Source organism: Falco biarmicus, chromosome 1, assembly GCF_023638135.1.
Source record: "Falco biarmicus isolate bFalBia1 chromosome 1, bFalBia1.pri, whole genome shotgun sequence".
Taxonomy (NCBI): domain Eukaryota; kingdom Metazoa; phylum Chordata; class Aves; order Falconiformes; family Falconidae; genus Falco; species Falco biarmicus.
Genome location: NC_079288.1, coordinates 113792190 through 113818028, shown reverse-complemented (window position 1 = coordinate 113818028; position 25839 = coordinate 113792190). Strand labels below are relative to the sequence as shown.

Sequence of the window (25839 nt, the reverse complement as noted above, 5' to 3'; positions counted from 1 at the left end):
AGAGCAGCGCAGCTGGCGTGGAGTACCCGGCTGCCCCCACTGCGTGCCATTCAGGGGACTTTTGCTTCAGAGGAGCTCGGGTCTGGCCCTTTGGACTTGGCCAGCTGGAGTGTAGTAGCGGTGTCTTCGACTTACTTTCCTGTTCGGTATCGTCCATTTTGTGTGTCCCAGGGTTCATCTGGGACGCACGCTTGGGTAGGTAGCACGGGGCAGGGTAGGGGGGGGCGGTCAGTGAGGAGCACTGCTGGCCTGAGGCAAGGTGGGGGGCAGTGCAAGTGCAGACCTGCTCGGTCACATCCTAAAGCTGGGGGGGCTGCAGCCTGGGGGGGCTTCAAGCCCGGAGCAGACGCCATGTAGACGCTAGGAGTGTAGATGCTGGTAGTATAGTATAGCAGTACTAGTAGACATGGGCAATGTAACCCAGCAGGCGCTTGTCAGTTGGTCTGTAGAACTGTTCCTCTCCTTCAGCCTCGGCCTGGCCCCTTCAGCCAAAGGCAGGGAGGGTGACTCGCGCCCTGCTCAGAACTCCCCCGCTCCTGGAGGGCTGCTCTGTTGCACTGGCACACGTTCTCCGGGGGACCTGCTGTTCCACCGCAGCGGCGTCCTCCTCGCATTTTACATTGCAGCGTGCACCGTGAGGGATGGCGGTCGGCTCTGGCCTCTCTCTTGCTTTTAACAGCCCCAGGCCGCGATCAGGAACGCGCGGCGCGAGCCCTGCTGCAAACGGGGCGGGTGTCTTACCGGCAGCGTTACCGGCGCACCGGTTCTGCTCCCCCGCCTCCTTGCCACGCGCTGCCGCCCGCACACCGGGGCGCAGGTTCCCGGCGCAGCGAAGCCGCCGCCGGCTTCGGCCGGGGGGCGGGGCACGAGCCGCAGGCCCCGCCCCGCCCCGCCCCCTCGGCCGGGGACCCTTCCCCGGCGGCGCACGCGGCGCACGGCGGCACCATCGCTGCGCCAGGCGCGCGGCCCCGCCCCGCCGGCCGTTGGGCGGCCGCGCGCTCCCCTGGGCGAGCGGTGGCGCTGACGTCACAGACCCCCCCCGGCGGCGGCGGCGGCGGCGTTGCGAGGCCGCCTCCAGTGAGGGGCGAGGCGGCGGCTGGCGCCCGCGCAGTGACTGCCGGCGCGGCGGCGGCGCTCTCGCGAGAGCGGGGAGCCGGCTCGGTTCCTGGTTGGTGGGCGCCCGCCGGGAAAGCCGGGGCGGCAGCGGGGACGGGCCTCGGCCGGCGGCCGCGCACCGCGCTCGGCGCGCCGCTTCTCCCAGCTCCCGCCGGGCGGCCGCCCGCAGCGCGCAGCCCGCCGGGCGCGGGCCCTGGGTTCCGGCGGAGCGTTGTCCGCGGCGCGGATCATGTCCGCCGGGCAGCCGCCGCCGCAGCCGGACGAGATGCCCGCGCCGCCGCCAGGCGCGAACGGCAGCGAGGCCGCGGGGACGGCTTCCTCCGCCGCCCCGCCCGGAGCCGACGTCGAGATGGAGGTCAGGCGCTTCTCCCCGGCGGGCCCCCCACCCTCACACCCCCTTTCCCGGTTCCGCGGGGCTCGGCGGCGGGCACGGGGGCCGCGGCGGTGGGGGGGCGCCCGGCTGCTCGGCGGCAGGTGTCCGCCATGAGGACGGCGCCGGCGGGGCGTCCCCGGGCCGCGTGGGGCCGCGGGAGACAATGGAGGGGCGGGCGGGGGCGGGCCGGGCCGTGCGCCGCGGCGCCTCCGGGGCGCTGCCGGGCTCCGGCGGGAGAGAGGGCGGGAGGGCGGCGGCTGGGGGGTCCCTGCGGTCCCCTCAGCGCCCGGGGTGGGGGCCCGTCCCTCCGCTCCCCTCAGCGCCCACCGCCGCGCGGATCCCCCTGACGTCGTGTTCCTCCGCCGGCTGCGGCCGCGGGGGTTGGGGGGGGAGGCCTCGCCGCCTGGTCGATTCGTTATTTATGTTCTGTGGAGCGGGGTCATGGCCCCCGGCCTCTCGCTTGGCTGCGGGGTTCGGGGTTCGCCCCCCTCCCTCGGTACCCGCTTGGTGCAGGCAGCCTGCCGGGCCTTCCTCCCCTGCCTCCATGAAAAGCCCTCCCGGCGTCAGAGCTTCCTCAGCGCCCCGCCGGCCCGTAGTCTGGCGAGCAGTAGGGTCTTCTGTCCTCTGAGGTGGTACAAAACTTTCTTTTCTTTTTTTTTAATTGGGGCGGGGAGGGTACAGGCCGTTGTCTGAGCAACCGTTGTTTCGGCAACAGGTGCTTCTTCCAGAAATTTCAGGGGGTTTGAGCGACTGCCTGCAGATGCCGATTTTGCCGGAGCATTGTGTCTTTAACGCGATGAGGAAACTGGTTGGTCCTGCTTGCGGCGCTGGGTGTTGTGTGCTCTGAGTCACGCTGTGCGGTCCAGCCTACTCGATCTAAATAAATTTGCAAATGCCATGTTTTCCGGAGGAGCAGGTCGCCAGAGCACTGTGGGTAATGGGTCCTGCTGGAACCTGCCGAAACGGGGCAGCTGCGGGCCGGGCCGGGCCGGGCGCACCGAGGCGCCAGGGCTGCTCTGCTCGCGGAGGCGAGTTGGCGCTTCGCCTTGGGAAGAGGTTGCCTTGCACCGAGCCAAGCCCCGGGTGAAATAGCCTTTTGGTCCCCTGAGAGACGGCTTTTCCTGATCGTCGGCTAAATCGCGGGGTTTTGTCATCTGTGTTGTGCGTGGTGAGGTCAGACGGTGCGCTGCTGGCTGCGGTTCACCTGTTGGGCGTTCCAGGAGAAACGGGAGTTTCGTACAGAGGTTCGAACGGTCACTGATAGGTGGGTGTTGGTTAAATCCAGTAGGAGATTAAGTAAGAAGATTTGAGTACGAGTTCAGAAGATCTTGTGGTGCAACTTTTTATGCTCGGTTCTTGATATTTTGAAGGGCAAAGGCAACACTTCTGCTAGGATTTTTCTCTTTCCATGTGCCTTACCTGCCAGAGTTCTGTGAGGAAACAACCGCCCACAAGCATCCCATGCTCTGCTTGCCTGCCTTTGTTTCATGTTGTTTCTTACTTTCCTGTTCCTTTGTTCTGTGTCAGCCAGTGAAGATTGAATTTAGCTCAGTTCTTGGCTCAGTTAAACAGATGGTTATTAATGATTTTGAAGGCATCTTATTTGTCTCCTTTTCTCACCTTTTCAAAATTATTTTGTAATATGCTGCCTTAGCATGTTTTACCAGGGAAGGATTATCCCATTTTTTTTGGTTTTAAGAACAGAAGATGAAATTAAACATGGGAGATGATGGGGAAAGGGTTAACCTATTAACAAGGCAAGGATAAATAAGCCCTGACCTGAAAGAATAATTGAAGGCAGTATGTAAAGGATTTGGCAGGAAGGGGATGAGGGAGGACTGCCCCCTCCCAACCAGCTTGTTTGTTTGCCTATTAGTACTGGTTCCATTGGTGATAACAACAATTATTTGATTTAATAAACTAAATAGGGAACAAATGCAGTGTGTCTAAATTCCTCTGCTTCCAGGACAAAACTGCAGTCCAGATTCTTACTTAGACTTGTTCCTTTGCTACAAAAGGATGAGGGATTGGGGTAACCTGCAAAAAGGAAAAAAAACCACCCCAACTTTGAAACTACACTTGCCTGGGGACCAGAGCTAGTTCTTTCACAGTACTCTCCAGAGCCAGCTTTAGGACCGTTTTGGCTCAGCACCCTAGAATCGCCATGCCAAGCTCCTGGACCACAGCTGTCTCTCTCATTCACATTGATGTGATGCTTTAATGATGTAGCTAAATCGGATTACAGAGATCTAGCTCTGTCCCTCACCCTGTGGTAGGGATCTTTGATCCATCTCCAGGTAATTTTACAGTAAGTAATAGAAAGCTGACTATATCAAAGCAGCAAAAGATGGCTGTGCCATCTGATGTAGATAGATGATAATTTGAAACAAGCTTGTTGTTCTTTACGTAGGTATCTTCCCTTGTTCAGAAAGTAATTTTTTTTCTAATTCTTTTTCATCTCAGGAATCTTTTGATGATGCATCACCAGGAAAACAAAAAGAAATGCAGGAAGCAGATCCTACATATGAAGAGAAAATGGTATGTAATATTTGGGACTAAGTATAGCTGTCCAGTACTTGTGCAGCCGCTTAAAATAGAATTGAGTTTTCTGCTTGTTTAATATCTCTGAACTGGGTTTATAATTTTTTTTCTAGTTATTAAAAAATACTAAAGTAACTTGAAACCAAAAAATATCAAGAAAAAAAACCTTCAGACCCTTCTCCTTTTTAGCGTTTTGTTCACTGGTCCTCTGCTCTTTCTCCGTTTCCATTGCAGTCGTTTGTGGCAATAATTGTTAATGTGTTTTGTTGTTTCCAGGAAGTATAGTACTAGCAGCTGTGAGGTGCTCTAGATTTAGAAGAATGATATAATGGGAAATATTTAAATGTCTCAGAGGAAAAAAAAAATCATGAAAAGCTGTCAAGTTGCTTTTGAAGTTGTCTGGAGAGTTGTCCTTCCTGTAGGCAAGGGGGATTATGAAGAGTTGAGTGTTCAATTTCTCTGTCAGAAATGGAAAGATTCTCTAGGAAAGCGCCCATAAGTATTTAAATGGCTGGTACCTTACTTTCTCAACATATGGAATCAGTTGAAGTCTAGAACCTTTTTTAGATCATGGTTGAATACAGGGAAATAATATCAAACTTATTTTTAGACCACAGGAGTAGCAGTCCTTTGTAGGAAGAGTACATTAATTTGTAGCTGGGGAGGTGAGCAGTAAAAAGAATGGTTTGGCATAAGGCTTTGAGTAGGCACTGCTTTAATTTTCAGTGGAAATATGCTTTCGTAGGAGGACTACAGAATAAGCAGAGGTTCTTTCAAACAGTTTAGGGGTCAAAGTAAATGAAAGTTAGCTTTCAAAATTCACAGGAGGCTGAGGAAACGTTTGCTGTTTGGAAGTGCTGATTGTAAGCCTTGGCCAGCTGTTCAGCCCTTTTACTTTGTCTAGACTGAAAGGGATTTTGTTAGAATTTTCTGGAATTTAATTTGTTCTTTGTGAAATTCTAGTTGGGCTCCTTGTGAGTCTTTTGAAGATGGGTGATTCTGTGCTTCATGGGTTAGGTAGGAGAAAACTTACTATTTTTATTATTTTTTAGTTTTTGTAATGTCTTGAATGTAAGAGATGGAGCTGTCTGCTCCTCACCATCTTCGTGCATTTTCTTTCTCTGTTCCCCTCCCCATTTTCCTTTCTTCCTGTTCATATATAATTCCAGTGTTTGTGACTTCATGTAGAATTTCTCCATAGGAAAATGAAACTTGATTCTTCTAATTTGCTGCTTCCAGTGTTGTTTCTTCTTGCCACTGAAAATAAGCCAGTCTTCTGCTCATTTCTTTGTGCTGCTTCCTGGCAAACTGAAGGAAGTGAACTTGGAGTTGTCTTTTCTAGTCTCTAGACAGACACGACTACGGGGAGGATTGTATTTTACTGTCGCGATAGTCAGAAGATGGCAAAACAGGAAAAGTTTCTCTGTTGACAGGAGGAGAGCTTGAGGTTGCAGAGTACAGCCTGTTCTTGTCTGTCCCCTATGTAAAAAATACTGATCATGTTTGTTAGTCCTTTGAAGGAGTAGCCTTAAGTGCAATGAAAACAAGTTGTGGGGATGTGTGTACAGCGCCGAAACTTGCAGAAGATTCCTCACTAAAATTTTAGAATGAGGCAACTTTTGCTTAGCAGTCTGTATCTCTTCTCTTTTGCACAGCCAGTGAAACAAGTACTTAAAAATAAGGTTCAGCAATTTGAATATCAGTAAGATCTTACCTAGTTTAAACTTCAGAAACTGTTGAGAAGTAAACAAAAAAACTCACAACCTATGAAGAATAGACAGGGAAGCTTAATTCAGTGGATGTGGATTGTAGCTGCCTCAGTCAAGCTTGAACTGTAGTTAGAGCAAGTCTGACTCTTCTGTGGTACATACGGGGTCTCTTTCTTCTCTAACTCTGTTTTCCTGTCTTTTACGTAGTTCAGGATCGGCTTGCTTTAAAGAGGAGAATGCTCACAGAGCTGGCATTGCTCTTGCAGAAGCCTGGAACATGTGGTCCTTTTTACTAAGAAAACTCACTTCCTGTAGCTGTGCAAGTTGCTAAATACCAGGTTACGCTGTGGCAGCTGGCAGAATGTCAGGGTGGTGGTTGTTAAGCTTGGAGCTGTTTTCTGTCTTGATTGTCTGTTCTAAGGTTTTGATGTGGCCTGGGGAAGGTGTGTTGATTCCCAGTGGAACCTGTCTCAAAGGAACTGGACCCTTTAAACACTCATATTGTCTCCTGTAATCTTTTTTGCACAGCAGATAGGGCGACTCATATCAAAGTGGACAGGCTGACAAGTTAGGTCGGCTGAGCGTATCTGAGAGGTGGCTGGTGCTGAAATGGGTGTTCTGGCTTGTAGCTATGGGCTCTTCTGCCCCCTCTGCTCCCTCTCATGCCAGCTCTTCAGCTTATCTGGCACCACAGCGAGGTGGTGTATCTCACTGAGCAGGCAGGAAACTAGTGCAGTAAGAAATAGTTCTTGGTGGGTTGGCGAGATGAGCGAGGTCACTGAAGGATCCTTGCCTGCTGGGCAGGGGTAAATTCCTGGGAGTGAGAGTGTCATCTTTGATAGGATAAGGTTGTTAAGGGTAGTCTGGCCTTGTCTAGTGACACTCATGCGATCTTTTTGCCAAAGTCAGATTTCAGTTTTGGCGCAGGTCTGTCGCGCGACTTTGATCTTACTGTGTAGCAAAGGCTAACCTTGACCCAAGAGAAATGAACATTGAGTCTGTCAGCAACGGTTACGTTGTTGATGTTGATCATCTCTTCTTTGTTATTGTAGCTATGTATGTAAAGAAATGTGAATCTGTATTGTTTAAAAAGCATTTGTTAGCTTTTTCTTCTGAATGAGTAGATACTGTAATGTCTCACACTTGTTCCACTTGATTTTCCTTGTCAACAGCAAACAGACAGAGCAAACAGATTTGAATATCTGCTGAAGCAGACAGAGCTGTTTGCTCATTTCATTCAGCCTGCTGCTCAGAAAACTCCAACTTCACCTTTGAAAATGAAGCCTGGACGACCACGAATAAAGAAGGATGAAAAACAGAATTTACTGTCAGTTGGCGAGTGAGTGATGACATGTAGGCCAGCTTGTACTGTAATTATGGATTTTGTTGTACTTTAGAAGCGTAAGTTAAACTTGCTAGTCTTTTGTCTTATTTTGGTGTGTATTTTATGCTATATAATTGCGAGTTTTTTTCAACTGCCCACCTGGAAGTTGAGGGTTGTTTAAGAAATCTAGGAGTTACAAGAATTTTGTATTGGTGGTAAGGCACTATCGTGATTAAAAGCATTCCAGCATGAGGAAAAGTGGGAGAAGTAGTGCACTTGTGTCTGTGAGCTGTAGGAGTTTGTGGAGAGCATCAGTGTACAGCACCTTGCAGGCAGCTTGAACAGCAGAAGTCTAGAAATTTGGATTGCCTTCATTGCAGCTCGTATAGCTAACGGCGCGTCTAGCGTTTGGCAGATGTTCCAGAACTCTTAAATAAGTCTTGTTGCCAGTCTTGTAGTTAAAGGCCAGTAATGATGCACAGAATTTATCCCTTTCCGGTCACTTTGCTCTGATATTTGAGTCTGCTAACAGCGTGGTCATCTTATGTTATTAAGACGCTAGTGGCTGTAAGAGTTAAAAAGCAGCATTTCAGTTGATAGCTAAACGTGAGTTCTTTTGAAGAATCTTGCTAGAAGCTTCTTTGGGTGTTGGTGGTCTGTACTGCAGTGACATTAGATTTCATTTCAGAACAGCTTCACATCTTTTTAGTTTAGCCAGAAACTTACTTCTTTCTTGCACTTTTTCAGCTACCGCCATCGTAGAACAGAGCAGGAGGAAGACGAGGAGCTGCTAACAGAAAGCTCCAAGGCAACTAATGTCTGCACTCGATTTGAAGAATCTCCATCATGTGTGTTTCCCTTTTTTTTTTTTTTTTTTTTTTTTTTTTTTTTTTTTTTCCCTCTCTGTTCTTTTCCTTCAAGATGTCTAAAATGAAGTTTATTTTGGTCTTTCCCAGTTCCCCCAATGAATCATTTTTGGGGGACAGGAGATGGAGGGGAAAGAAAATCCAGCACTGGTCTAATAGGACCAAATGTATGAGGGAGGGACTGTTTATTTTCAGTGAGGCTACATAGATCATCCAGTGAGTCTTGCCCTTTAGAAATCCAGTTGCTATATTTTGGTTACTAGGTGAGAGAGAGTGTTTTTCAGTATGCATCTTAATAATTTTTATATATGTAATGTGTCTTCTGATACAATTTGAAGTTCCTAACAGCTTTCTGTTCATTGAACAGAATTCAGTATTCTGTTGTTTTAACCTTTGACTGTGTTCTGATCTGGGCGGCGGTGATAGAGTTAGAACTTTTATGTGCTTTGGGTTCTTGCAGAAAACAGAGCTGTCGGAGCAGCTTGCAGAAACAGTTAACATGTCGCTGTCTCCAGTCTGCCTCGTGCTGGGAATTTACTGCATGAACTTTGCTACTTGATTTTGTTCTGTAGCTTAGATAATTGACGTCAATTAGCCGGCAAGGGGTGGTGAAATTCTTTTAAGTTTTTACAGGTCTTTTCATCTGTTCTTTCGTGTCTTTTAGATGTTAAGTGGGGAAAGCTGCGTGATTATCAGGTCCGTGGACTGAACTGGCTCATCTCTTTGTATGAAAATGGCATCAATGGTATCCTGGCAGATGAAATGGTATGCATGTAGTCCGTCTTTCGGGGGACTTGTGAACACATGCGATACAATACAATTTTAGTTTATATATATATATATACGTTTAATAGCACAAAATGCGGTAATAATTTGCCAGATCTTTTCTACTACGTTTTAAGTCACTAACATTACAACTGTCACACACATCTTAATTAACGGTGTAGGCAGTTTTAGAAATAGGCGTATGACAAGGGAATCTGTCAACCATTAGAAAAAAAGGATTCAGTGGAGAGTAGTTGTTCTATAGAATGAAGTATCCTCAGTTTTTTCTCTCTAAATTGTAACTATTTTGTTATGGTATTCTCAAGCTGTCCTTGAGAAGAGAGCGTCACATATGAGAAGAGCAACAAATGCGGAAATGCTTCCTGTTGTTGTTAGGGTGAAATGCCGAGAGCAGGACACAAGTGTCCTGTGTGGACTGATCTCAGCAGCAAGAGCTACGCCAGTGGGAAATTTTCTGGGAAAAATGATGCAAAGATAGATACAGCTGGAGAGCTGCATTAAAAATTTCACACCGTGACCACATAACATTTCAGTCAGCACTGGCTGTAGTAGCTTTTGCTTCTGTTTTTATTATTTTTCTCTGAAAGACAAGGGTTGAATGCAGAATAAATTGCAGTATTTTGACGGGCAGATACGTTTTTGTCCTCTAAGTGATCTTAGTTGTATCTGGTTTTCATAAGGAGCAGGTAAGGAAAAACAAAAATCTAATTACATTTCAGTATGCTGTATTTCTTATACCTTCTGGTAATTACTGAGTAATAAAGCTTCTTCAACATAAATTACAGACAAATGAATTTAAATTATTGTTCAGTAACATGTTTTACTTTTGTAGTAAATCAAGGGTTTTCTTCAGCATACGTGCTTAGGAATAGAGTAATTTTTTTTCTTTTTTTTGCTGAGTACAGTTCTAAGTGGAGCAGGCTTGTTTTAACAAAAACAACTGGGAAACTTTTTAAGTCCTTGGGTTTGTGGTACTCCAAAATCCATCTTGCGTTGAGGAGTTAAAATATTTACTATTACATATTTTTAGCTTTATTCTTAAATATTAATCCTTTTGAATTTATGCCTTTCACACAGCTTGTAAACACTTTTCCACATCTTACACCAGGTGGAACGTGGTTATTTTGAAGACAAAGACTTGAATTTTGGAAGCAAACATAACTTGTGCTGATGGTTTTTGGTTTTTTTAAATCTCATGTGCTTGAGTCATAATCTTTTTGAATTATTTCAATGATCTGGTTTTTGCGTGTCTTCCTCAGTGTTGTTTTAATTAAAATTCTATGCTGAAAATACAAGTTTTTAATCTGTCTGTTAAATACAGAGCACTTAAAAGAAAAAAAACATCTAAAGAAGCTCAGTATTTGTTTTATTCTTTGACATATGCAGCTGTTCACATTTATGTTTGGCTTTCTTCTCACAAGAACTGACATCACGTAGTGGCCTGTAAAAGCCTCTTTGCAGGGTTCTTGATTTATTCACTTTATTTCAAGTTTAAGAGAATGCATATGTCCAGTTTCTAAAGTTCGTTGACATCTAAATAAGTAATAAACAAAATCGAAATTTTATGAAATAACGTTTTCTTGCACTTCAAAGCATGTGTCTTATATGAAACATAAGGCAAAATTCTGACTTCATAATGTCACTCTCTCTACTTTTTTTTATTAAACGTGGGAAGCTATACAAGCTTTTCCTAACCAAGATTTTGATGCCTTTTGTGAGCAGCAGTGTATTTAATAGATCTCACTCATTTGTTCAGGCTGCTGTGTCTTCCATGTTGTACTGGGGAGCTTGCTCTTGGGTTTTTTTAAAGGTGTTTCCTGAGAGATGTGTGGTTTTTTCTGACACAATGTCTCTTACAGGGTCTTGGGAAGACACTGCAAACAATTTCTCTCCTCGGATACATGAAACACTACAGAAATATTCCTGGTCCTCACATGGTGTTAGTTCCTAAGTCCACTCTACATAACTGGATGAATGAATTCAAGAGATGGGTACCTACGCTTCGAGCAGTTTGTTTGATAGGTGACAAAGACCAGCGAGTAAGTTTTGATGTGATTGTTTCTGCTGTGTAAATCTAGCATGTGATCTTGCTGTCCTTTACCTTTTGTTCACAGGGAAGGATATTAACTTGGATTTGTAGTGGTTAAACAGTCAGGCCTACAAATGCTGCCTATTTAAAATATAACCAGCTTAGAAATCACACGTATGTTGCCCAGGTATTGCTTCGTCACTGTACGCTCCTCATTTCTTGGCCAAAGATTTTCTCTCTCCTTTTGCGAAGGCAGTACACTATGTAGACCAACAAAACCCAACAAGTCTTAAAATAGGAAAATGAAGTATTTGATGTAAAGTGCTGTCATTTGTATGAATATATAAATCTATAAAAAAGGAAATTTGCTTTCTCTCTATACGGTACAGCACATTGTATTGGCTGTAAGAGCTACTCTTAAGAGGATTATGGAGTCTCACTAAGGAGCTGTTTTCTGAAAACAGGCATCAGCTTGATGTTGGAGGGGACATGGTGGCTTGGTCAGTAAAAGTGGTACATGAATGGATCTTATTCAGCTTCAGTGTTGTCAGAGGAAATATTGTTCAGTTGTTCAGTTTCTTATGACTGTACTGTTTCAGTCATTCTCTTTTTGTTAGTTCAGTATCAATTCTTTGCTACCTTTTTTTTTTTTTTTTTTTTTTTTTTTTTTAGCCTAGCAAAGAAAACAAAAAAACATGGAATGTGATGGTGCATCTGTAGATTTGGCAACTAGAGATAACCTGTGTGTTTATGGAAGGAAGAGTTATTACCGGTGCCATTGAAATTCCACTTTTGTCAGCAGACTTTTTTTATTCTAAGGGCATCTGGCTCTATTTTCAGTTTGTTGGGTTAGAAATTGCAAAACTATTGATGGAACTTTAAATAGTTGTGGAGGTCATTGGTCCAGGTCTCATATCTCGTGGGGTTTTTTTAGTGCATCTTTTCTGAATTCAGTATTTTTTATTCTTTCTTCAATATATTTCTTGCTTGTTTGAGTTAAGTTCTTGACATTTATACATCTCTGTTTTGAATTCTGGCTAATTACTGTGTCCGCTTTCAACCTTGGATGTCAGCATTCTAGAAATTGTTCAGTTAGCCACATAAAGCTGTGCTTGGGATTATTTTTTATATTCAAACCCTACTGTTTTCTAAACTAAAAGAGAAAACAAAACAAAGCAAACGTACAGAAGATTAATTTTGAGTTCTGATCTTAGAGTTCAGCTATTGAAAGCCTTATGCGTGTAGGTAGTCATTCGCAGTTTTCAAGCCAGATGTTAGAGCTGAAAGCCCTTCCGTGCTCTGCCCCAGGGGCTTTAGCAGCTTCAGCACTGACAGAATTGTCAGGATTTGCCTTGGTTGTGTGTTATATTGCCTCTCTAAATAATTTCATCTTTTCATTTAAATTTAGTAGTAACATTTAACAGTGCTGGTGTGTTCTTTTTATTTCAGATTTGTCAAAGCCTCAGAAACTAACTGTAACCTTGATTTCTAGGCTGCCTTTGTCAGAGATGTGTTGCTGCCTGGAGAATGGGATGTCTGTGTAACATCATATGAAATGCTTATCAAAGAGAAATCGGTATTCAAAAAGTTTAACTGGAGATACCTAGTTATAGATGAAGCCCACAGGATTAAAAATGAAAAGTCAAAGGTAATTTATATTTTCACTGAAGGAGACATTTGTGTGGGTTATTAGGTGGCGGTGTGGGGACTAGTAATATTTTTATATTTGCTCATGTTTTCATGTCCTTCAGTTATCAGAAATTGTGAGGGAATTCAAGACTACAAATCGGCTGCTATTAACTGGAACTCCACTTCAGAACAACTTACATGAACTCTGGGCACTTCTTAACTTCCTTTTGCCAGATGTCTTTAACTCATCTGAAGTAAGTTTTCATTTCTGCTAATCAAATTAAATGAACTTGCTTGGTTTTCCACATTGGAAAATAGACCTGAATACGTACACCTGGGTGTGTGTGTGTGTCAGTTACTACTGATAATGATAGATTGGCAGTTAGAAATTTTTCCAGAATTGCGAAGTGTAGTAGGGTAGACTATTTTTCTCAGCTTGGCCATTTTTAAGGGCTGTTGTGAGTTAGCAGAAACAAGATGTTTTTAAAATCATGTCATGATCTCTGCTGCATTTCAAAACAACTTTAAGGGCTAAACCAACTTTGTTCTTTTATTTATTTAACTGTAAGTTACATTATTTATCTAAAAGTTTTTTCCTGTGAGTTCAGAGATAGTATGTAAGGAGCAACAGACTTCACAAAGTGAAGCATGTGCTTAACTGTTTTGATGAATTTGGAGGGTAACAGCTGTAGAAACAGGGGGGAAGCCTTGTGGTGCATTACACCAAAATTGTACTTTTTCCTTTTGATCTTTCATCAAATGCTGCAGTAGTATGTTTCTTCCAGATGGAATTTGTCCAATGGAGTGATATGAGTGAATCCTTTTAGAATAGAAAAGGACTCATGTATTGGTTCTTGAGGGTTGTTTGTTTTTTTTTTACTTGTGATAGTACAGAGGTTTTCTAGTTTGTTTGGGTTTCGGTTTTTTTGAAGACATATTATAAAGCTTTCCATAAAAATATACCAAAGAGGGTAATTTGTTCTTTTACTTACTGCCTGTGTAAGAGAATCACACTTGTATTTATTTACCATTGTAATGGCATTGCACCTTGAAAGGAAACCTCACACATACCAATGATTTTGTTGATACAGGACTTTGATTCATGGTTTGATACAAACAATTGTCTAGGGGATCAAAAGTTGGTGGAACGTCTTCACATGGTGAGTCTTTCTGCTTTTTGTATGTGTTACGCTTACCTAAGTTAAGTTCTAAATAATTCTTCCAACGCTTCTTGTGACAGAATATTAGGGTAGGATAGTTTATTCCAGAAACTGTGGTAGACTTTCAAAATAGGTTTATCAAGCTTAGAACGTGATCCATTTGTTGAAAAGGAAATGGTTTTGGAGGGGAGAAGAAGGGTCAATAGTTCTGCCTTTCAGCATTCTGAAATGCTTACATAAAAAATACTGGCTATGAAGAGACTATATTTCAGTCAAGCAAAATTAAAAAAAGAACCAAGGGGCATAGAACCATCTGAAAGATGATTCTGGCCTAATCTTGGAGTCTTCCAAAGAAAGCACGTGTATATTGCCATGTATGATAACTCTCCATATAGACTGCTTTTTCAGACGATCTGGTAACGGCTCTGGTGTTTGAGCATTTATGACAGTCTGTCAGCACTGCTTTGGTCTGTGGATCCGCTCAGTGTTTCATTTCCAAAACCTGTTTAATGGTGTATCTCTTTCAGGTGCTACGACCATTCCTTCTACGTCGCATTAAGGCTGATGTAGAGAAAAGCTTGCCTCCAAAGAAGGAAGTTAAAATTTATGTGGGTCTCAGCAAAATGCAACGAGAATGGTAATTCATGTGCTTGACTGTGCTGTGGTTAAAGTTTAGAAGGAATGTGCTGCTTGTGACTAGATTATTGTGTGGAACTTGATCTAACTCCTTCTGGTGTACTCCCAACTCGTACATATTTCCTTGTGACACTTTTGTGATGACAAAACCATGCATATCAAGGAGAGTTACCTGGTGAAAGGAGCAGGAGGGGGAGCTGTTGACTAGACTTAACCATTTAAAGAAAGGCCAACTTCATTTTAGTTAAAAAAGTTTTTTCTTTCTTTGATGTAGGTATACACGGATCCTAATGAAGGATATAGATATCTTGAATTCGGCTGGGAAGCTGGACAAAATGAGACTGTTGAATATCCTCATGCAGCTGCGGAAGTGTTGCAATCATCCGTATCTTTTTGATGGAGCAGAACCTGGTCCACCTTACACAACAGATATGCATCTGGTCACCAACAGTGGCAAAATGGTAGTATTGGACAAATTGCTACCTAAGTTGAAAGAACAAGGTATGCATCTTGTTGTTGTTTGAGGGTTGTTTGGTTCAACAATAGAAATGAAAGTTGATGCTTCTTAATGTTTTCATGCATCCTGAGCAAAAACCAGCACACTTTAGCCAGGATTATTGTTGTTTTCTAGCATGATACCAGCTTGTCAAGCACAGTATCTTAAAAACAATTTGTGAAGTGCCTTCATAAATAATTGGGTCAATTATGGCTTTTTGTAATGGTAAAGTGTTCTGATTTTTTTCCTTTCTTTTCTTTTGTCCCAGCTAAATTGAGACCACAGAAACATCAGTTCATCTGGGCTTCAGGCTTTCTTTCTTAGCGTTATTAGCTGTTTGAAACATAATCATGTTTGCATTTTAGTCACTCCTTTGATTTGCCATGAACTACCATTTCAGATTCAAAGTCTTCATGTAGGGTTAAACTCAAATCCTTTGTGAAATGTTGGTCTTTCTTGCTGGATGTAGTTTTGAGCAGCACCTGAGGTTTTTTCAGTGAATTTTTTTAAGGCATGCAGACATGGGGGGACCACTCAGTTATTTTAAAGTTATTTGGTAGTAGGGACAAAGCTCTGGAATAGATTACTGTAAAACTCAGTCGTCACAGAATTTTTGACTCTGGAATACATTTTTAACTCATTATTTTAATGAGAATGCTTACTGAAGTAACTTGGCTAAAGGAGTGGAGGAAAGTTTGTGACTGGGGAGACATTGCAGAAAAGTAAAACCAAGTCCAAACCCCAGCCTTAGGTAATATAAAAGTAATCTGTACTTTGTGTCCAGGTATCACTCATGCAACTGTGGCGAGATGCATCATTGCAAGACTGAAAAAAAATAATTCAGTGGTTACTGTGCTTTTTTTGATCATGGTTTCTTTCTGCTATGAGGCTTCTTGTTGAGATGTGGCAATTAAAATTGGCCTGGTCTTAAATCAAATTATCATTTTACACAAAGAGTTCGTTATTAGACCTTGAGTCCCAAAGGACAAAAAATAAAAATCATACTAGGAGAATATAGGGGGAAGTGGAAGCTTTGTAATATTTTGTTTTACCTACATCTCTCAAATAGGTTGGAGATGGTTGTGTGTATGTGCATAAATTACTGTACATTTATGTTCTTTGGAGGTTGTTCTTGGCAGGTAAATGAACTGACAAGTCTTAAAGAAGAACTTTCTTTCTAGGTGTCTGAAATACAAAACACATACTTCAAAATTTCATTGTTTATACTCCTTGACGTTTTTATATTTGTGTTACCATCTTGCTGTGCTGTGTCTGGGAACGTTCTGATAAGAGGTACAACAGGAAAAAAAAAAAAAAGCCAAAAGGCAGCCACTAACTAGACTAATACACAGTAAGGCAGGCGAGCCTGGCGGCAGCGCAGAAGCCTGCCAGTTAGTGGCTGAACAGCCACGGATTGAGTCTGGCGGGCTGCAGCGCCTGCAGTCATGTCTGTGGTTACCTGGAACCCTTCTGGCCCAGGCTGGGCACGTTTTAAAGCCCCACACAGCCGCTGTGACAGCAGCAGCTGCAGCCCTGCGTTACGTACTGGGTTCTGAAATCCCAGTGGCTTTTCTTTGTAGTACATGGAACTGTCCGCTTGCCCTTTCTGGTGACACAGACTTGCAGAGTTTGGTAAATTTTAAGTTTTACTGAGACGTAAGAAAGCTTTTAACCCAAACCAGGTTCAAGAGTCTTAATCTTCAGTCAGATGACCAGAGTCCTAGATATCTTGGAAGATTACTGTATGTGGCGAAATTATGAATATTGTAGACTGGATGGACAGACACCACATGACGAGAGACAGGTATTTAAAATTTCAAGTGTTTCTTTAAGTAAAAATAGTACTTGTAAAATATTTGGTTCAACTGATATGTGCCTTTTATTTATTTAGGCATCTATTAATGCATATAATGAACCCGGTAGCTCAAAATTTGTGTTCATGTTGAGTACGCGGGCAGGAGGTCTCGGAATCAATTTGGCTACTGCTGATGTTGTCATTCTGTATGATTCAGACTGGAATCCTCAAGTAGATCTTCAAGCTATGGTAAGAATCCAGATGGAAATTACATTCTTGTTTCTTCTCTTTCTCATGGAACTTCCTAGAAATGTGTGGCATGATGTAGTATTTCCAAAATAAATTAGTATTTTTCCTGGTTTAGCTTAGAAGTAAGATTTGTAAGACTGCTTCTTGGTTCCGGTGCAGCTTCCAGGGTGTGGAACCCTTAGTCACATTGGGGTACAATGTGTTATGCAGGAGGAAATGCTGGGTGCATGTTACAGTATCCTTAGCAGTATTTAATAAAAAGACCCTGCTTTGGTTTTCACAAAAACAAATCCCCCCAAAACCCTAGCATGTTAATTCCCAATCTGTAAAGCTTTACTCCTGTGGTGAGTGGAGGTGACTGTGTTTACACTGTCTTCTCTGAGACCCTGGAAAAGAGACAAAGAGCAGCTGAATTAAACTTCTCAAAAACTGCTTTTACAGGGGTGATAAGTGAGCAAGCTCCATTTAGTAGACATCTTTTATATTTTTTTTAGGCTGATTTGCATGCATCTCCAACCTTGGAACATGTCAGGAGCGCTACTTATCACATAAGAAAGTAAAGCTGTTTAGAAACTACCAGTGTTTTTTGAGAAAGGAGGCCTTTCAGTGACAAATATTGGATATTTCTTCATAATTATTCAGTTAAGCTGTAGGTAGGTTCTCAAGTATTCTAGCAAAAAAATTACTTCAGAAGAATGATGTAACTGGCGTTTGGAAGCTAAAGCAAGATAGTTCCAGCTGAAGGTGTATGTTCAGAATGCTGATTCTCACAGTGGGTACTACTTGCCAGTCGGGTGAGGTGGTGGATTGTATTTTTCTTGAAATATTCATGGCACAACTGAACAATAGATTTTGGTCAGTACAGAGATAACTTCCTAAATACGTTGGGTTTATAGAAGGTTACATAAGGTCAGGAGCCATCCAGGCTTCTCCCCAGTGTGATTCAACAAAAAACCCCACACTATTTTTAGACACGACATCTAGAGACATATACTCATTGCTGATGTTATTGAACAAAACCACCCCAAAACTTGCAGTGCGGATAAGAATGTGCTACCTGGGTAGTCATGTTAACAATGTTTATAAAGATTTAAGTAACCTATGCTATTCCATTTTTTTAAACTAGGATGTTGAAACTAATGAAAATTGAAGAGTAATTGTATGGTAATTCTCTTTTTTTTTTTTTTTTGCCTAGGATCGAGCACACAGAATTGGCCAAACAAAGACTGTTCGAGTGTTCAGGTTTATCACAGACAATACAGTGGAAGAAAGAATAGTGGAACGTGCAGAAATGAAGCTCCGGCTAGATTCTATAGTCATTCAGCAAGGCAAGTATATGAGGACAGTTTGTTTGTCTATATGATGTGATTCTCTTCTCCCCCGGCCCCAGCTTGTAAACTATGGCAGAATCAGCTAGTCCAAACGTCTGGGAATGCTGCTTTTGCCTCAGCTGAACTCCAAAGGTAGGGTGCAAAGGCCTGAGCCACTTCAAAAAATTTATTTTACTGTGCAGGCGTAGTAGGCTTTTCCTTATCTCCCTAGTGATACATACGTACAAGTGTGTATAATCAGATATCTTTTTTTTTTTTTTTTTAAGTACTCAACTTCTCCTGTGAAGTGGAGAAATTAATGCCTTTTTTAATAGATGGGGAGAAGTCATAGCAATGTAACCTCCTTGGTGTCTTGGAATTGGTACCTTTATTCCTGAAAAAAGGATTCAGTAAGCTTTAGTCTGGAAATTGTGAAAACATGCACCATAACAAAGCTTATATGGAAGACCTCACATCCAAAATTATGTTTCTTGAACACAATTCATGTATAATAAAGCAAATGTATGTGATCCCTGGGTAGCTTTTGCTGGCCTCCCCTCCCCCGCCTTGGAATTTCCTTTACCAAGAGAAAAGGATATAGCTTTAACGTGGAAGTGCAAGAGGAAAGAAAAATACTATATTGCTCCTTCTGTAATGCAACCTTTTTAGTTAATTGCTATCCTCCAATGCTTTGATCTTCAGGAAGACTGGTGGATCAAAACCTGAATAAACTTGGGAAGGATGAAATGCTGCAAATGATTAGACATGGAGCGACACATGTGTTTGCCTCAAAGGAGAGCGAGATTACAGATGAAGATATTGACCACATTTTGGAACGAGGTGCAAAGAAGGTGAGATGGAATTTTAAGAAAAAAAATGGAAGCCCACCTGTAGACTTAAATTTGATGGCAAAATCCCTAGATGATTGTAAGCTGGAGAGAATAGGGGATGGCTGTTGAGGGTTTTCAAGTCGGTCAAGGATGTTTGGGGTTTTTTTCCTACTGTTGTAAATCAGATGTTTTATAATGAAGTACCTTTCAAAATTGCTACTGTTTTGTTTTTGGGTGTTGTTTTTTTTTTTTTTTTTACCCCATCCAAGACTGCGGAAATGAATGAAAAGCTTTCAAAGATGGGTGAAAGCTCACTCAGGAATTTCACAATGGATACAGAGTCCAGCGTGTATAATTTTGAAGGGGAAGACTACAGAGAAAAACAGAAGGTAAACGCTTAAATTTCTTCTGGAGGAAAGCACTAAGTTGTATGAAGGAGCTATATTTATTTAAGAAGTGTTGGTTAAGATAAAATGTAAATCTATAAAACCTAAGTTTTAAGACTTATTTAATGAAGTAGATGCACACCTAGTTTTATATAAAACTTGGAGCTGGACTGAATGTTTTGCAAGGCTTAGTATTAATATTCTTTGGGGTGGCGGGACTTGTGTTTATAGATGGCATTTACAGAGTGGATTGAACCACCTAAACGAGAAAGAAAAGCCAATTATGCTGTGGATGCTTACTTCAGAGAGGCCCTTCGAGTCAGTGAGCCAAAAGCACCCAAGGTGAGTTGACTGACTTAGAAAAAAAATAATTGTTCATATATGCAGGATAAATGGTTAAAGCTGAAAGCAAGAGATTGGACTTTAAAAATGAATAGTGCAGTTTTTATGAATATAAACTGGGGAGGCAGTTAAAATTTGGAAAAATCCAAAGGATTTGGGAGAAACTTCTGTAACAAAACAGTAAGAGCAGGATGAAACTTGTAAGATGTTAGGAGGGTAGCACCAACGTGTTTCTTACTTTATTTTTATTCAAGCAGCTGTGAATTTTCCTTACCTGTGGAAGATTTACTTATTGCTGCTTAGAACATCGGAACTTTTTTTGGTGGGATGCATGTGTGGCTCTTTCCCCAGCCTTCTCTTCCTCCCAAAAGACCCTCTCCCGTTTCCTCTCGGGTCTTTTACTTTTAGAATTCTTCATGGCTGTAGTTGTCTCTTGCATGGTGAGGCCCTTTTTTTTTTTTTTTTTTTTTTTTTAGTTAAGACAGTGCATTTTTGTAACAATAAAGCTTTTTTTTTTCTTCTCAAAAACTGAAATCAGTTATTACAAGCAAACAGATTCTGGATGTGAAAGGAAGTCATATACAAACTTTGTATGTGTTTCAGGCACCACGGCCTCCAAAACAGCCAAATGTACAGGACTTCCAGTTCTTTCCTCCACGCCTGTTTGAACTATTGGAAAAAGAGATTCTCTACTACAGGAAAACAATTGGGTACAAGGTAATTAAAGAATTCAGGCATTGCAAAAGGTTGTGCAATAGTAGGAGAGTATGCACTTGTCCTGCCTTTCACCCTGTTTTAAAAGTAGTAAAATAATGTTGGGCTGAACAGATCATTAGGATATATAAACAGAAAAGTGACAATTAGCAATTATCTGTGAAACATTAAATGTTATAAAATGCAAAACCTTTCAGGTACCTCGTAATCCCGATCTGCCAAATGCAGCCCAAGCACAAAAGGAAGAACAGCTTAAGATTGATGAGGCTGAACCTCTTAACGATGAAGAACTAGAAGAAAAAGAGAAGCTTCTAACCCAGGTATAGTTGGGTCTTCAGCGAGATCAAAGCCGGCTGAAGCTTGCTTTGTGTTACAGCTGTTACAGTATTACAGGAACATTTCTTGGTGGTTGATGCACACACAGCTACAGATTTTGTTCTGGCTGAAAAGAGGTTTAGCAGTAGGTTTGTTGTGGGCCTGGGTGCCTTTGAAGAACGTGCACCAAATCAGCGCACTGGGAATCTACTGCATCTGACCCATGTTCTGTGTGTCTTAAGCCTGAAGAGTAAGAGCTACCCCAGTGTCAGCCTGGCCTCCCGCGTTTGCGCTGACCGTAGGCTGTGATATGTTCCCTCAGCTGTGGGACCCTGCAGACTGGCTGCAGAGCCGAAGGTGCCGCTTTCCACGTTATTTAACACATATGTTCTGCCAAAGTGTCACTGCCATGTGGAAGCGAATCCTGCAGGACGAATGGTCCGTTTTCCTAACCTATGGCTGGTAGTGGATAGTGTCCCTCTCTTAAAGAGGGTGTGAGCTACATAGGTATATAATTAGGCAGCACGTACATTTAAGTGATGTAAAACAGGTTAATGCCTATTATGCCTTATTAGGGTATTATATTTTCACATTGTATTTTGGGGGGGGATGGGACAGGATCTTGCTGGAGTAGTAGTGCACTGGAGCAGTTCACTATAAAACCAGTACAGTCAGAATGTTTTACTGCCGACTGTTTGTAGAAATTATTTCTAAGATGAAATTGGCTTATTTTGGCAGCTGATAACTTCAGCAATACTATTTCTGTCCCTACTGAATATCACCACAAGAAAGCTTTAGACTTTCTGAGGGAGGGGGGACCAGGGAAAATGGCTGATGGGGTCTATGAGGCACTTGCTGGGCCTTTTCGACAAAACAAAAGCATTATAGACACTAGCTGCCTCACTTGAGGGATTTTTCTTCTTAAAATGTGATCTCTTGTTCTCTTTCAGAGAATACTGGTAGGAGGGGTTAATTCATGAGCTGAAGACTTTTATCCAAAACTAGTAGGGCAGTTAGAGAAGCCGCGCTAATCATGACACTGTGTTTAGAAGGAGAGACTACAGTGACAGCAGTATAAAACCAGTTTTTCTAACATCATTAAACTGCAGAGAAAGCAGAGCTTAAATACTGTTGGAGTAATGGAAGTGTTACAGGTGCTTTAAAAAAATCTGTTAAAACAGATCTGGAGACAGACAAATCCTGAACTTCTGTGCAATGTTTCCTTTTGATTGCTATAAAGGGATTCACTAACTGGAATAAGAGGGATTTTAACCAGTTCATCAAAGCTAATGAGAAGTGGGGCCGTGATGACATTGAAAATATAGCACGAGAAGTAGAAGGAAAAAGCCCAGAGGAAGTCATTGAGTATTCAGGTAACTTACTTTTTAAGTAGTCGGTGCTCTCAGTCCGTGTCTAGTGCTGCTTTCCTAGTTTGAGCCGCCTGTGAACCTGGAAACAGCTTACTTCGGAGGATTTTTTACAGGGCTCTTTAAGACTTTCAGGGTGGAATTGTACTGATGGATTTGGGATCTGCTGGTCTGGATTTTCATATTTAGCCCCTGCCTAATTAAAGCTGTACTAAAATGTGAATGTAAACTATTACTGACCCACCTTAATATATCCTGAATCTGCTCTTAACTGGATAGTGCTGTCTTCAATACTTGTTAGTTTTTTGCAAAAGGAAATGCTCAGAAACAATGCTTGGCTGGGGAGATTTCACTTTTCCTTAGTAGTTTTCACTAGAAACTACTGATTAGTTTTCTTGAATCTTTGCACCTTTATTACCTCATCCTCATCAAGAGTGGGATACAGTAAACATTTTGTGATGGAATATGTAACAATTGGCTACTTACCTCTGATGTCTCAGAACTGTTTTCTGCTGTAGTGCAGCTGCAAATTCCTGGGGCTACATTTCTAAAAGTATATAGCAGCTTACAGATGTGAAAAACTCTTTAAAAAAAAAACAAAACAACTTTTATTGAAACACCCAATTGTCTTCTAGAGATTTGCTCTTGTATTTGGCCACCCAGTTGCCCTCCTGCTTCCTGTTGTAAAAACGTATTGTCATTGTATTGATTTCCATGTTAAGGAATGTTTTTTCCTGAGAAGGAAATTGACTAACAAAAACTTTTCTGGCACGTGTTGCACCTTGTTTAAACTGAAGACTCCTGTATCTACCCCCTTCAAAATAGCATCTGTAATACTGCGACATGTGATACCAGGAAGTGAAGGTTCCTTATCGGGTAAAAGCACGCCTCTTGTTAGAACAGCAGTAGGTTCTGGTAAAAGGAAGTAACAACTAATGTCTTTTTTTAAGGTAAAAACCTAACTTTTAAAGATGCATGCTAAGAAACTAACCAATTGTTCTTTTCTTAGCTGTGTTCTGGGAAAGATGCAATGAACTCCAAGACATAGAGAAGATCATGGCTCAGATAGAAAGAGGAGAAGCCAGAATTCAGAGACGAATCAGCATCAAAAAAGCACTTGATACAAAGGTACCTTAGCTGGGTTTCTTGCTTCCTTTATTTCCCTGTGCCAGCGAGGTGAGGCGAAGGACACTGTGCCTAGCCAGCGTTACTAATGTGTGAACACATGGTGGGCATAGTGTTTGCCTCCGTTGCATATTCCTCAGCAGTTGCTTCCTATAGCTTTTCCATTCTATAGAAATGCTGTCCTGGCTGATGGCTATGATGAAAACTTGGTGTGTCCTAACCTGTTGTTAGTAACAATTATCTTTTGTCGTACGACAAACAGTTCATAGTGCCATATAACAAACTGCCCATAACTACGTGCTTTTGGAAGAAGCGGAATTTCATTTGGACCCATATAACTGAAAATGCTATATATACATTTAGAGCACTTAAAAAGGGAAGACTTACCAAGCAGGGGCAGCTTTATTCTGCTGTGTGCGTCGCCAGTCCAGGTTTGGTAGTGAACAGATTTGGGGTAAATTAAGGCAGTGGAATCAAATTCCCTCCCCCTGCTTCAGGTTTGACTAGTTAGTTCTCTCTTCTAGTGCAGTCAGGGGAAGAACGGTGGCTGACTCAACCAGAACACAGCTGAACCATGTGCTACAGTCTCATGTACCTTTGTACTCTTACGCTGATTTTGACCATTCCTGAGGATTTGTGTGTTGAAAAGGATGCTTGCCATTTGAAGCCTGGCAGATCTTGACTATTGTCGTATGTGGCAACAGGCATGAAGTTAGCTGTTAATCAAAAGATGACTGACAAAGCTGTCTGTTGTCTAAACCAGAATTTACTAATTTAGATGGTGTTGGTAAATGTACTGCCTAGAACACACAGTGCCTTACGTGTGTGACTTAGCACCAGGGATCATTAAAAATATTTAGTTTTCTAACTTGGCATTGTTCATCTGCCTGTCTTCATGTGGATGTATTGCTTTCATATAAAACAGTTCCATGCTAATTTTGAACTGTTTCTTAGTTTTATATGATCTTATTTGTTTTATTTAGATTGGCAGATATAAAGCCCCTTTCCACCAGCTGAGAATATCATATGGTACTAATAAAGGGAAGAATTACACTGAAGAGGAGGATCGCTTTCTGATCTGTATGCTTCACAAACTAGGATTCGATAAAGAAAATGTCTATGATGAATTAAGACAGTGTATCCGAAACTCCCCGCAATTCAGATTTGACTGGTTTCTCAAGTCCAGAACTGCAATGGTATGTGTTAGTCTGTTTTGCTTTTTTGTTCGTGAATGCCTGTGACAGCACAGTTACACACCAGGCTAATTAAATAGCTTCTGAAATACCGAGGTATGCGTATGTGTACATTACATTGGATTAGATTCTCGTAGACTTTCTAGTAACTGTGGAGTGTTGATGTGGATGGCAAAAGCAGTAAACTAAGAAGTCTTGGGGGAAGAGGAAATGAAAATTCCAAGGTACTGTTTTTCAAAATCAATATGAGTTTGAGTTAAATACAAGCATGTTTTTAAAAGCAAATATCTGTGATCAGATCCATTCCTGCGAAGTCAGCCAGTAACTATCAAACTCGCCTGTTCAGAGGCATTTCTAACATTCCATCATGATTTTTACATTAAGTGGCTGCCTGATGTAGTAAGTTACTATGTTGTGCCATTTAGGAGCTGCAAAGGAGATGCAATACTTTAATCACCCTGATTGAAAGAGAAAACATGGAGCTGGAAGAAAAGGAAAAGGCAGAAAAGAAGAAACGTGGACCAAAACCATCTTCGGTAAGATTTAAAAAGGCATTTCTATGGGAAAGCTCATTTGAAGACAGGATACTTTTCTAATTGACGACTGATATCTAAAGTTACTTGAAAACAACAACTCTTAGAGGGCCACGTTCAGAGCTGGTTAAAGTTCACGCTGTCATTCAGCTAGCGCAGTTGTGGATGCCAAATAAAGGAAAGTAAGTGTAGGTTCTAAATTGTAGCTCACGTGCTTTGGAGCAGATGAACCACTTAGTTTCGGATCACTGAGATACGGTATGCTGTGTAAGTTTACCCTGGTAAAATAAACCACAGATCTATTTTGGTCTTTCTGCATATCTGCAAAGAAAAGTTGAGAGTGGTGGATTAAAAAGTTTCTTAGAACTGTTCACAGAATATTTAAACAAGTATTTAGAAATACCATTTCATAAATGGGAAGCATTGGAACATCCTTCTTTGCTTCTATACTCTTTTTACCTCTGCATAATCGTACTCTTCCCGATATGGAAGAATACAAAACGATGACTATCCTGAGGAAGATGTGTGTATTTGCCATATTACAACATTTGCAAGTTACTGTATTCTAAAGCTGCCAGGGTGTAAACATGTTGCTTACTTACAATCTTTTCGTATCACAGTAACTTAGTAAAAAACTTACCTTACAGGCACAGAAGCGCAAAATGGATGGTACTCCTGATGGTCGTGGAAGAAAAAAGAAGCTAAAGCTGTGAATGCAGAAGTTTTTTAATCAATAAATTTAAAAAGTAGTTCTTTAATTTACGGGTCTTCATAAGATGTACTGTATAATGCTCAACTATTATGTCATTAAACGACATCGGGTTCATCTGTTTACTGAACTAGGAACATAGTACTTAACGTAGTTTCACTTTTTTAAATGCAACAGCTGTGCTGAATTTTTTTTACCATTAACACTTGAAGTAATAAATAGGCTTCATTTATTAATAAGGCCTCGCGTGACTATTTTTCGTTAATGTTTCCACTTCAATACCTTTTTAGTCATCCCCCAATTTTT

The 25839-nt window shown here is 41.9% G+C and overlaps 1 protein-coding gene across 2 annotated transcripts; it reads left to right on the top strand.

Moving 5' to 3' along the window:
• The first annotated feature begins 1135 nt into the window (after positions 1 to 1135).
• SMARCA5 (SWI/SNF related, matrix associated, actin dependent regulator of chromatin, subfamily a, member 5) lies at positions 1136 to 25772 on the top strand. 2 transcript variants are annotated; one of them, XM_056362664.1, is made up of 24 exons: positions 1136 to 1471; positions 3953 to 4027; positions 6912 to 7078; positions 7811 to 7911; positions 8594 to 8694; positions 10575 to 10754; positions 12237 to 12392; positions 12496 to 12627; positions 13465 to 13533; positions 14061 to 14170; positions 14444 to 14670; positions 16348 to 16469; positions 16557 to 16709; positions 17905 to 18037; positions 18722 to 18870; positions 19119 to 19238; positions 19467 to 19577; positions 20181 to 20294; positions 20489 to 20611; positions 21847 to 21979; positions 22983 to 23101; positions 24082 to 24294; positions 24717 to 24827; positions 25472 to 25772. In XM_056362664.1, exons 1-24 carry the CDS (start codon positions 1346 to 1348, stop codon positions 25535 to 25537), a joined length of 3111 nt encoding a protein of 1036 aa, XP_056218639.1. In that variant the 5' UTR covers positions 1136 to 1345; the 3' UTR covers positions 25538 to 25772. The 2 variants fall into 2 exon arrangements, with proteins under 2 accessions (XP_056218639.1, XP_056218630.1); XM_056362655.1 differs by having other exon boundaries at positions 1191 to 1471; positions 17905 to 18041; positions 18726 to 18870.
• The last annotated feature ends 67 nt before the right edge of the window (positions 25773 to 25839 follow it).